Source organism: Montipora foliosa, chromosome 1, assembly GCF_036669935.1.
Source record: "Montipora foliosa isolate CH-2021 chromosome 1, ASM3666993v2, whole genome shotgun sequence".
NCBI classification, from domain to species: Eukaryota; Metazoa; Cnidaria; class Anthozoa; order Scleractinia; family Acroporidae; genus Montipora; species Montipora foliosa.
The window spans coordinates 1,216,561-1,229,060 of NC_090869.1; the positions used below are offsets into that span (position 1 = coordinate 1,216,561).

General features: G+C 41.2%; 2 protein-coding genes across 2 annotated transcripts in view; one reads left to right on the forward strand and one right to left on the reverse strand.

The window, feature by feature from the left end:
* LOC137973957 (uncharacterized) overlaps window positions 1-5,422 on the forward strand; it is a 6,527-nt gene extending 1,105 nt beyond the window's left edge. Inside the window, exon 2 of the mRNA XM_068820868.1 lies at window positions 1,824-5,422. Coding sequence (XP_068676969.1) covers window positions 1,824-2,947 — 1,124 coding nt within the window. The 3' untranslated portion in view covers window positions 2,948-5,422. The remainder of the gene's footprint in view (window positions 1-1,823) is intronic.
* Window positions 5,423-7,052: 1,630 nt separating this feature from the next.
* LOC137973965 (uncharacterized) lies at window positions 7,053-11,180 on the reverse strand. The gene is made up of 2 exons (XM_068820877.1): window positions 10,322-11,180; window positions 7,053-8,820 (listed from the first exon to the last, which is right to left on the reverse strand). Exons 1-2 carry the CDS (start codon window positions 11,178-11,180, stop codon window positions 7,247-7,249), a joined length of 2,433 nt encoding a protein of 810 aa, XP_068676978.1. The 3' UTR covers window positions 7,053-7,246.
* Window positions 11,181-12,500: the final 1,320 nt, after the last annotated feature.

Below are 12,500 nucleotides of genomic sequence, written 5' to 3' on the forward strand. Positions count from 1 at the left end.
AGATCCCAGGTTAAAGACCTGTTCTGACCACTCTCTGAATTTGTTCCTTGGTAGTCCCTGGTTCAACTTCCCAGCTGCACTTGTAAATAGCCAACTGGTTTTCCTCCGGCCAGTTGGGATTCTCAACAGTTGTTCTGTTCTGTCGTTTGTCGATTGTGTATCATTGGCCCTGAAGAGCCCCTTTCGGGAGCGGTCATATATAGGTTATGGTGCTACTATGACCAAAAAATCAGTTCTTCTTTTTCTTTAACTGGAATTTTCCTATTTAGTGGTCTGCCATTACTAACTTAAAATCTTTAAAGAGCTGGATGAAGGAGAAAATTATGTCAAAGACTCGCTAATTTAAGAATGCAATGTGTGTGTATGTGGCTGAATTATATTAATATGCAGCATAGGAGTTTTGGGCTTTCCGACGTAGATTGTGTTTTGCGTATAGTACTGTATATAATAAGTTGCATTTACACTCTGAAATTTTAAGCTAGTTAGTAAATGACGTGACTTTTTCCTAGATCCAACCCTCTGAGTTCCAATTGGTCAGTCTTGAACGTGACTAATGGCAGACCATGGAATGCAAAACTTGCACTCAAAGTAAACAGCCTTTGGTTAAAAATCAAAGCTCAAAATTTTGCCAGTCAGGTGTTAAGCAAACACGCTTCAAAATCTGAAGGAAAAAAGGAAGTGATTTTTTATGTGTAAACAAATGGAAATAAAATGGATGAGGGATAGGAAGTAATGATTCAGTGTCAACACATACATGTAGTTCGCTGTGGTGGTTGTTAAGTAAAACAAACTTGTTTCCTTTTTATGGAAAAAACTTTTAAACAGCATGCCCCAGCAGAATGCAAGCAACCTAAAAGGAGTGACATCAACATTATAATGGGGAACTTAAGCAAGGTCATCAGCAATAAGGAGAATGGCAGAAAACAACAAGTTGTATGCCCACTTCTCAAGTTCACTTCGCATACTGCAACATTAAATTTTCTTTGCCATTCTTTTCCAAGCATCGATGTGAGAAATTTTGATTATTGCATGCAGTTTAATTTTTTTAAATTTAATTTAATATTTATTCGCTACAATTCATGGAGTGGCAGGGGAGAGGAACAGAACTTTCATCCCAATTGACACCTAACCCCTATATCCATAGATCAGACCACAACATAAGGAACTCCATGCCCTACACTTCTCGAATAGTGTGTGGGTTTTTTAACGTCCCACAGAATTTATACCCAAGGGTTATAAGACAGGACCTCCGGCCTATAGTCCTTATCCGAGAAGACTTGAAAGTCTAACCATTCGCAGATGTCGTTACAAAGGCAGCACTTTCTCCTCAGTTATTTAAAGACCCTGAATGTTGGTCCAGCCGTGTGCCTGCCCGGTGCTCAACCAACTGAGCCACCGTGCATGTACATGTAGTATAATTAATTCCTGGATAGTTGCTAAACTATTCAAATAGTGAAGTACTTGGATTGATCCTGAAAGAGTGGCAAGAAAGGAAAGTTATATTTTTGAATGATGTTTTTGTTGCCATCTTTGTTGTTCTTGCCTAACTTCCTCAATTTTCTGAGCCTCCTCTCACCTTTCATAATTATGGTGAAAATTCAAGGCAATGGTCAGAAATGAGGCAAAAAAAAAAACTTCTTCGTGTGCCTTTGTCATGTTGCCTCCAGCGTGTGTTATTTTCTTGATACAATTTGGAGTAAGTCATACTATGATTACAGTGGTGTTTATTGCCTAAAACTTGGCTGAAGCTTATAGAATGATGAATGTACACACATTGCCACTGCAACTAACATTAACTTTTGTGCTGTCACCAATATTTTTAGATACTGGCACCAAGTTTTCACCACTGAACAGTGAACTACCGCACAGCCCTGTAGCTTTTTCGTCTCCTGTCACAACAAGTGCCCCCCGACCTGAAGTGGCTGTTAAAGCTGTATGGAGCCAAGCAAAGCAAGTCCAGGAATGTCCTCAGAGAGGAGCACAACTTGGCCTCTGTCCAAAATCTCTTGAATCAGTTGTTCTGTCTCTGCATACAGCAGCCAAACGCTCTAATTGCATGGGCACCCCAACATCATCTAACCACCATGATGGGATATCGGTGGATGTGGTTGCTTATGATGGTCAGTTAGATTCTTTTGTTACAACATCGAATGAATTTCCTGCTCAGAACATTTGTGAGAACCTAGCGTCACAAGAATTTTTAAACGATGAGCCTTATCCGGTTTTCTTGCCAAATATATCAGAGTCGGAAGCAGACTGCACTAACTCTTCCACGTGTGGAGTTACAAAACAGGAAGTAGACTTAACTTTTGCCCCCTGCTGTGTTTCTTCCCCATCCCAAAACAGTCTGGAAGTAGAAAACCATGTGCCGCTGGCAGCTCCTGATTCGGAAACACGAGAATTCCATTCAGAGGAATGCAGTGCTTCTTGCTCTATGTCTAATGGGCATTCAGGCCCAGAGTCTATGGGGGAAAGCATTTCAGAAAAACATCTTGATAATCCAGAGGAAGAAAAACTCGGTAGAAAAAATGCAAAAGGCTCATCTGCAGGAGACAGTGCTTTCTTTGATTTTCTATTAACACAGGGCAGTGAGTTCAACCCATCAATGAAAGTTCAAATTGTAGAACTAATTAAGAGTGAATTTGGTAAGAAGATGGCCAACTTTAATACCGAAATCTTCAAGACTGAAATGGAGAAGAGGCGTTTGGAAGCAGAAATTCGTAACTCCAAGGTGACATTGCAACAGAAGGAAGAGGAAAAACTTAGACTGTTTGCTGAAATTGAGGATCTCCAGAGAAACATTGAGCAAGCAACGGAACAACATAAAGTGCTAGTTCAAAAATGTAGTAGGTTGAAAGAGGAATCCATCGCAGTAAAGCGTAAGATTTCTTCATGCGAGGATGTAGAGAGAGAACTTTGTGGTTCCCCTTCCAAATCAAGTAAGTAGGAGAGTGATGGTGGGTAATCTTCGAAATCATTAAGAGACCACAGAAAATCGCATAAACAATGAGTAACAGAAAATGACCGACCTGACTGTTTCAAAAAAATAATATGATTAAGTTCAGTTTAACCAATTGACTCCTCAGGTTCCCTAGGATACCCCCAGTTGATGACGACAGAGTAAAATTTGTTGAGTCTCACTCCCAGGAGTCAATGGGTTAATTAATGGGGGGGGGGGGGGGGGGTTTGACTGGGTTAATGGTGAGGACATAATGGTAGTTTTTGACTGATTAACCCATGGACCCCTCAAGGGCCCTAGGAACCCCCAGTTGACGACGACAGAGTAAAATCTGTTAAGTCTCACTCCCAGGAGTCAATGGGGTCATGATCACCACTTTACAAATAATTATTACATTTTTTTACAAAGTTCATGTTTAACATTTATTCAGCTTTAAAAATGTACAGGAGGTGATTTGGTTTGTTTGTTGTTGTTCGCATTTACTACTTTCTCACTTTAGTCTTTGTGACATGCAAGGTAAATTTGTCAAGGAAAAGTCTCCATCAATTAGTTGAAGTAATATTGTTGTATATCATACTGTACTTCAGTGTAAATAATTGAGCACCCCACCCCTGTAGAGTGAGCCAGATTACAAGCTCCTTATTTGGAAACGAGCTGGAGCAAGAGCCAAGTAAGAAACCAATATCTAACCTATGAAAAGGAATATTAAGGAAACGTGAAGTGTATTACTCGGTTAATAATATTGTATCCTTCCCTCCAAGTTTCTATTCCATGTTGATGCTCAAGGTTATGGTGATGAACTTGAAACACTGGAAAAAAAAGCTGCAATCCTGGACAAAATTATTGTTGAGACACTTTCTATACAATTCTCCTCATCTAAACAATTTTTTCCAATGAAATAAATCATCTGACAAGCAACGTTGTGCGATATATCATTTATTTGCGCTTTTCACTTTTGCGTTGGGTAAGGAAGGTGGAGGGGGTATTTTTCAGGGCTTTTATCGTAGTTATTGTCTAAACGGGCTAAACTTGAGAAAGGTCTCAACTACTTTTGTCCAGTATTATAGCTAGTGTGAAATAACACAAATAATCTTGTCAATGGGAAGTACTGTAGAATCCCAACTACTCATCCACATTGCCTCCAAAAAGAGGCTGATTGTTCTGTCAGAGATAATTATTACAAATAAATTATGAAGTATTCCAGGATATTTATTTATCGGTTAATGCATCGTTCTCCTCGCGTGTGTTTGTTGTCACTACGAGTTCAACGTTAATTTTTCAATGACTCAAAAAATGGTTGGCTCTTGTGTTACCCGTGTTGTCCAGTTTCATCATCATGGTTTTTGTTATGAGCAAAGGCAAATAGCTTTTCTTAATCATGTCCACTGCTGTTCTGTCTGAATAAACATTGCTTCGCATTATATTTTCGTACTTGATCAGTGTGCTACTTCCACAAGTTTAAGCCTGATAAACCGAATGCATAAATGGCAGCCAAAAAAATATTCTTTTGTTTATGTGCTAATTAGCCTCACTAGCTTCGTTTGCATGGACAAAATACAAAAGAAATGTTGCTTGAGAGCGAAGCTAGTCAGTCTAATTAGCACGTAGACAAAAGAATGTTTTTTGGAGCCGCCATTTATGCATTCGGTCTATAACACCTGTTAAAATAGGCAATTGAATGCTTAGAATTACTGGTTAGGGCTTAAAATTTCACCGGGCAAATGTATGGCAATGACTTTGTTGAAAAGTGGACAAAAAAACGGTATTTTTGGGGGGTGTCAGTCCCGCTTAATGCCTCTCAGGTATCGATTGTGATGCCATACGTAGCCGCCCGTAGCTGGCGGTATTGTTGGCGGGGAGAATGGGGAGGGACGTCCCATTCTCCGCTCGTTAATAGCCCTTTTCACCGTTAGTTTTTCTCACTTGCGTTACAATGTTATCTAAGGTGGATGTGAGGCAATAGGCCACTTCGGAAAATACCATAATACTCTTTGTTTGTCCCCCCAAATTTTGCACAAGCATTGTTTTTTTTTTGTCTTGGGACCATTGTAAGTCCCAATTCATGAGGTTAACTATCAATAGAGTTATTTCAGTAGAGTTATGACTTAGAGTTAGAGTTAACGACTTCCAAAATCCTGAATTCAAGATTTTGGACTGCGAAAATCCTGAATTCAGGATTTTAGAAACTTAACTCTAACTCTACGACATAACTCTATGAAAATAACTCTAAGAATAGCTGTGCCCCCAATTCATACACGAATTGTTATTAATTGGGAGCGTAGCACGCACGTTTTTTAGACGCAGACAGCAACCGGAAGAGAACATTTGCGTGCCAGGACAGTGGTGTCTCCCACATTTTTGTAATAATCATCTCTAATGGAGAAAAGATACTTAGCCACGTAAATGTGGTTGTGTGAAGACAAGTTAAAAAGGAAAACATGACAATTTGAGAATTAAAAGGATACTTTTAGATTTACATGATGCAGTTGTTGATTAAGAGAAGGTTGTTCTCTTTGAATATGAAAAGCTTCTTTTATCTTGAGTTGAAAGTCGTAGAGGCGTGATCTAAAATATGGAAACATTCTGCTGAAGACAGGGCGCGACATTGTTTGGAATTCTGTAGGTGTTTGAAAATGTGATAGGCCCTATCACTGACTAAGTGCTCACGCACGCGTGTGGAAAAATGCCGGGTTGTTTCGCCGACATAACAGGCATTACAGCCCGCACATACAAACTTATAAACCACACGTGAACGAAGCCCGCCAGGGATAGGGTCTTTCACACCAAGCAAGTTGCCTATCTTAAAGGAGGAAAAAACTAGTTTGATGTCCAAATCATTGCAGTAGCGCTTGATAAAGTGACGGATCTTTTTCTGAGTTACGACAGAAAAATGGCCTATGTAAGGTAGCTTAAAATAAAATATAGGCGAAGTGGAAAGGGAACCCTGGGGACAATGATCACGGTTTACAACCCTTTCAATTAAATGGGCAGGGAAAAGATTCTCTCTTAGGATTTCCATAAGCTTAGTTATGTCCTCGTGTAGCCCCAACCAGGTGTTGTTAATCTTATAGGCCCTATCAATACGAGTCCTGATGAGAAACCAATTTGTAAGGGTACGAAGTGAAATTGAAATAATTAGTTAATAACCCATGCAGTAAAGGCTTTCTTACGGTAAACTCTAGTTAGAAAAGAAATGGGATCATTATTATCAACTAAAATAAGAGTAAATGAAACGATAAAAATTGATGAATATATCATTTATGTAAGGTGAAATAGTCATTGGCTCAATCTTGAGTCAAACAGATTCGCCGTTTGGGCCAAATTTGGACCAAACGTAGAAAACAGAAAGCCCAGAAAAGTATAAAAGGGGTATATTTAAGGTGCTGCTATGATAAAAAGAATCGCTTCCTTTTTTTCTTCAGATTCTGTGGTGTGATTGCTTGACACCTGACTGGAAAAATTTTGAGCTTTCACGGTCCGCCATTTCTCACGTTCAAAACTGACCGATTGGACCTTTGAGGGTTAGACCTAGGAAACAGGGACGTCATTTACTCACTAGCTTGAAACGGAGCGTATTTTATGTGCAAAACACGAATTTATTGGTCTAAAAAAACTCCCGTGCTGAATATTAAGGCCTGGCCAAACGCACGCAACATATCGGAACAGCGTGGCCAAACGTACGCAACATGTTGTGCCCAACAATGTTGCAAGATGTTGCGTTGAAATGTTGCGAGCGTTTGACCAGGCCTTTAGGGAAGAGGGAATTTAAGAAACGTCGACGCCTACGACTACGACATCGCCACAAAACAGTAATATCATTGGTTAAAAGAGCAGAAATAATCATGCTGCACGTGCAGCACGGATTTTAGCAAGTATGTTAGTGGTCCTCTGCATAACGACGACGTGAAATCACCAAATTTGAGGTTTTGACTGCAACGTAAGCATGCAACAGAGAATCTTTACTTAAGCAGAGGACCGCACTGAAACATGCTTGCTAAAATCTGTGCTGCGCGGTCCTAGCAAGAGTAAACATTGCGTAACAGATATGGCGACCGACGAAGAGCTTGATTCGTTTTTCATTTATTATCAACGCTCTTTTGGGAATTGACATCGACGTCATTTAAGTAAAAGTATGGATAATTCACTGTTTCTTGTTAAAACAATCTGTTTGCAGGTTAATAAGTACTTGTTGGGATAAGCTTGCAATGTCATTTCGATCGGTAAAATAAGACGGTTACAATTCACTCTTCAGTATCATAATTTTCTAGAAGCCATACAAGCAAACGTTTAATCAAAACGACTCTTTTTAGCTTTTACAAGCAAATTCTTCATGGTGTCTTCGCAACGAACCACTTTTCGCTTCAACACTTTTCGTTGTTTGCTTAATCCTTGTTGTTCGTTTTTCAATTTTAGCAATAGCCTCTCGTTTTTCACGATGTCTCCTTTCACAAACTCCAGCTCGTTCTGAAGGTGCTTAACTTTCTCTTTCTGTTGACCAACAGTTGTTTCAGTGTGTTTTATCTGTGCGGCTAGTTTAGGAATCGAGTTCTCAACACTGCTGAGCTTGTTGTTGTATTGTGACATGACCACATCAACCACTCCTTTCTTGCTACACGAGTCTAGCTCCAGGCCCTCGGTGATTAGGAACTCCAAGAAGGTGTTGTCTGTAATGCACTTCAATATGGTGCTCTTCTCTTGCAAGCCCTCAGTGCCGAGGTCCAAACGGTTGGAGGCCTCAGAGTTGATGGTCTCGGTGCTTGCTGAAGCAAGAGAAGTCGACGAAAGTGTTTGGTTTGTGTGGTCATTCACACTATTTGGCTGGTACTGCAAAGCGATGTTTGGCGTATCTGGCGCATGACAAGTGTAGAGCTGCAAGTAGTCCCCAGTTCCTCGGAGTTGTTTCCTTGGTGGATCAAACAGTTCACTTGGTACGGATCCCAAGCTACTTTTGCTTCGTAAAGAAGAGTGGTTCCCTTTTTCGCATTGGGTTCGATTCACCTGTGAAGGATTTGGTGGTGTCTCAGAGTTAAGCAAATCAGACGAAAACACACAGTCATGTGAAATTTCCGTAGAGTCAGATTCAGTTGAACGATTGGCAGCCGCAACAAGTACTTTATTGAGCGTTTCCATGTTAAAGGATGCCTCCGTGTCTAATATGACTCCTTCCAAAGTTTCGTTACTATCGTCAGCGGCTTCAACGACGGAATCTGTGATTTCCTGACCTCGGTCTTGTTCTCGGCAAGCGCTCTGTTCGTCACAAATACGTTCTTCGCTTGGCGGTACCTCAGTGGGCGAGGCTCGGTCTCTTGCTATAGGAATCGCGTTGGAATCATTGGACGAGAAGGTAATGCTGAACGGAGCTAAAAGGTCAGATTGGTCATGAGACAAGCTCGTACCTGGAATGGAAGGCACGGTAGACTCGCTGGTATCCTCGATAACACGCTCATTGCAGAGTACTGTATCAGCTACACACATCACTTCTGCCTCCGTTGGGGCGTTACCTAAATTGTCATCAGGTAAAAAAGCCTTAGCTCGCATCTGTGATGCGTTCGCCAGTGTTCTATCATCTGAAGCTGTCATCAGGTCGTGAGAGCCAGCTTTTGCCATTTTCAACGGGTCTGTGTTCAACTCACTAGAACCACTGACATTTTCCTGGGAACTGCCTAACACTTCGCTTGAACTGTTCCCCTCTTCAACTATCGAATGTGGGACCCCTGGCATGTCGTAATCAGAGATGACAATTATTGGTATTTGCCTCTGGGCTGTGGATTGAGCGATAGAAGCAGATCCTTCAGAATACTTTGAAGTGCTGGGTGATGGTAAATCACTCTCGGAAGTAGCGGAATCGGAGCTGATAGAGACTGAAATGTCACCTTCAAAGAAAACAGAACACTGCAGTTTAGTGGAGTTCAGAATTATGCTTTCTATATAAGTTGGTTCTAATATTTAAGGGTACGGTAAGGCTGCTACGTGTAACGCGCAATAATCACGCGTAACACAAAAGTCACGCAATGTCTTTTTAACACCTCCTTAATTAAGGTGATTCCCTCGTTTTGCGTTGCGCAATCCTACTGCGCATTATTTCTTGCGTTATTGGCGCGCGCATTAGCTCGCGCACTAGCTCGCGCACATTGATAAAATGGCGGGTTTTCACGCCAAGCTTAATCTGTCTAGAAATAGCTATTAGGGAGTTTTAGCAAAGACGACGGCTACGGCTACGGCAACGCCACAAAGCAAGAATATGATTGGTTGAAAAAGGGAAAATGCTCGTGCTGCACGTGTAACACGAATTTCCGTGAATTTCTCTGCCGTACTTCACAAAACAACAACGTGAAATCACCTAATTTTAGGTTTTGACGAAAACGTAAGCATATAACAATGAAAAAGTCATTTTCAGTTTTGACTTTAAAACCGTTCGTACCCATCCATTTACAGGATAGTTCGCCTGTATTGTACAATGTGAACAAGACGGATTAATCGTGAAATACTTGCGATAGCGCTAAGTTATATTTTGGACTAACGTTTTCGTTGCTGTAGCTGTCGTCTTTGCTAAAACTCCCTATTTTCTCCTGATCAAGCACGGTGACCCCCCTTTTTAATGATGTTATGTACTCGCAATAGATACACGAAAACGTATTTTAAGGAGAAAAAAAGTTTGGTAGTAGAATTTTGTAGTATTTATGTATAAATGACGTGAAAACTAGTCTTGATTACAGCCAGCGCTCACTCTCGAAATCACTTCTCGGGGAGGATACCCGAACTGGAGTGAGCGGCGGAAATCGAGCCTACGTGAACTGCATTTGGAGCCAGACACTGGGTGTGAGTTGATGATGTAGCGGTCCAATTTGCTTACATTTCTTTGCAAGATCGAGCAATTGGAAACTGTTTTATTGAAAGACAAGCCCGGACAAACATGTATGCTCAAGTGTTCAGTAATATTTAGTTGCTTTTGCTATATAACAATAATTTTTCCGGTTGATCAAGTTTCGAACGCTTCTCGCGTAATTTAGTAAAAAACACGTAGAATAAAGGAAATGCAGCACGAAAATAAGCACGGTAACCCTATCTTTTTATTGCATTTTTTGAATGTCCGGTGCATGAATATCAATTGTGCCAAATTTGACGAAAATCTGGATAGTACGTCATTTTCAAAGAAATTATCTTGATGTCCTGATAACCACACTAAATCGTATGATTTTCGCAGAGCATTAGTTAAAATAATTTGCTTCGTTCTCGTCCAGATGAAAGCAGGCACTTGAATTGGTGTCAAAATGTGGCGATAGTTTTGAACTGGTTGCGCTCTGGAACCAGTTCAAAACAAAAATAAAACTACAACACAAAATGAAACAAAATGAATCGTACTTTGATCATGTTCCCGGAATTCAGGAAACACCTTCAAGGCTCTTGTTCGATTGCGCTCCAAAGCGATTTTGGCCACAGTTTCGTTCTCCTTGTTGACTTTGGATGGAACTTGACCCGGAAAAAATTTGTTGATGGCATACTTCAAGCTTTTAAAACCATAGGCATAATCTCGAGCCAAGACATGAAAAATAGTATCACCATCGTTGTTTTCCGCATTTAAGGTCTGGATAATTTCTTCCTTCGACACCTTCTTGGCCTCTTCAAGCTCTGAGAGTCTTGTTAACATGGACCTCAGACAAACCTGGAAGAAACAAGCACTTTTCCCAAGCCGATCGTTCTGTCGATCATTCCAGATATTTTCAGCCGCCGCATGGAAGACCGTGTTACCGTCGTTGTCTTGCACAAACATGATATTGGGATCACTCTCCGTTAAGGCTGCTAGGATCTGCTCAAACGCTTTCATCCTGTTCTTGATAGGTCCCAGAGTAGATGCAACTTTCAATCCACGAGACTTCAAAGTACCCGTGCGGTAAATGTACTGAACGGCTGCATGAAGCGCTGTCTCGCCGTTGGCATTCAAAGCGCGCGCATCAAAGTTGTCTCGCAGCAGCGCTCTTACAAGCCCCGCTTTGCCAAACGCAGACGCCAAATATATCAGCGGGCATCTAAGCTCGTCCAGAGGATCTGGCACCTCACCGTTGGGATCCCAGTTTTGATAAGAATTGATGCATTCCCTCAGCAGGTCCGGGAGCTCGTCTGATTTTTGCGAGCTGTCAAGGCAAAGCACGGTAATTAAATCGTGGTGCTCGATCTTGCAGTTCCTTTCGCAGAATGGAGTGTGGTATTTTTGCGCTACCATGCTATTGACGAACATAGAAATCGAAGGCCGTGTGCGATCAGCAACAAATTTGGGATTGATGCCAATTAGTCAGGGCTAAAATGATGGTTAGCTTTCATGACGTCATAATGTACAGTTTCATTAACAGCCTCTAATCTTAGGCATCCTGTGCATAGTGTGAACTTAATCCCCTGCCATCTTGAATTACGTCATATGTGCATGCGCATCTTGGTTTTTGATACGTCATATGCGCAAATGACGACTGCGCACCTCGTATTTGTTTGTATGGAGTCAATTTTCCCCAATCTCGACCCCAGAGCTCTTCTCTTGACTGAGGGGGAGAAGAGCTCTGGGGAACCCTGAAAAGAAGTGTCTTCTCATTGGTTTTCGTGAAGAACAATCAAAAGCGTCTCTAATTGGTGCATTCATGTTAGCACGAGGAGTGAGCAGGCGCCGTACGGTTCAAATAGCCAATTTTTGGCTACAAGAACCCTACCGCGCATGTTCTGCTAGATAGAGTTTCCCAGAGCCTTGTGTTGATCCAAGGCTCTGGTGACGAGAATGCAATTTTCCCCAACACGCTGATTGGCAAGGGACATTTTTCAGTAATAACTTCTCAGACAATTTCAACTAACGATTCCAGATTTTTTGTGACGTCATCACCTCTTCATTCCAAACTTTTCATTTTTAGCCACATTCCACAAGCCTCATACTTTCGATCGACGTTCTTTACATAATTGCATCGTCTTCATAGCATCTCGGCTCATCTTGTGATTTTAACCTCTTAAGTTCTCTCGACAAACGCGATTACTACTAGCAAGTACATGAAAAATCTCAACAAAGGGTTAAGTTAATGGCAGAGGTTGAAGCATCATTAGTTTTACAATATTTTAAGCAATATTTTCACGATCGCTTTATTGCGATGCTGAGAACTAAGTAGGAAATTGAAACGTGCAAACTAAATTAAGTGTCGCAAACAACCTCGTCCGTCGCAGTTAATTTAAGTACCTTTCCCACGAGAAAATGCATCACGCGAAAACCCAATTTTCCCCGATGTTGCTGGAAACACGAGGACCGTTTTAGCGGCTATTTCTAATAAGTTTGTAAAACCGACTATGTTAGCGTAGCCATCTGTGGCGTTAGCTTTCCCGCGGTTGGCCCGCACGGGTTAGCATAAATCAGTTTATCCAACAATTTAATTAACTCGAATTAAGCTGGGCTGAAGTATCTACAGCAAGTATTTTACTACCACAAGCTTTTCCGCCTTTGTTTCTGGACTGTTAGGATCACATTTGTGTAAATTTTCAAGTTCTTCGACCAGCAATAGCTGTATTTGGCACT

Coding starts and splice junctions, on each gene's coding strand:
- LOC137973965 (XM_068820877.1), bottom strand. CDS start 11,180: ATGGTAGCGCAAAAATACCACACTCCATTCTGCGAAAGGAACTGCAAG. Junction 8,821..10,321: donor ATTCCGGGAACATGATCAAA/GTACGATTCATT, acceptor GTGACATTTCAG/TCTCTATCAGCTCCGATTCC.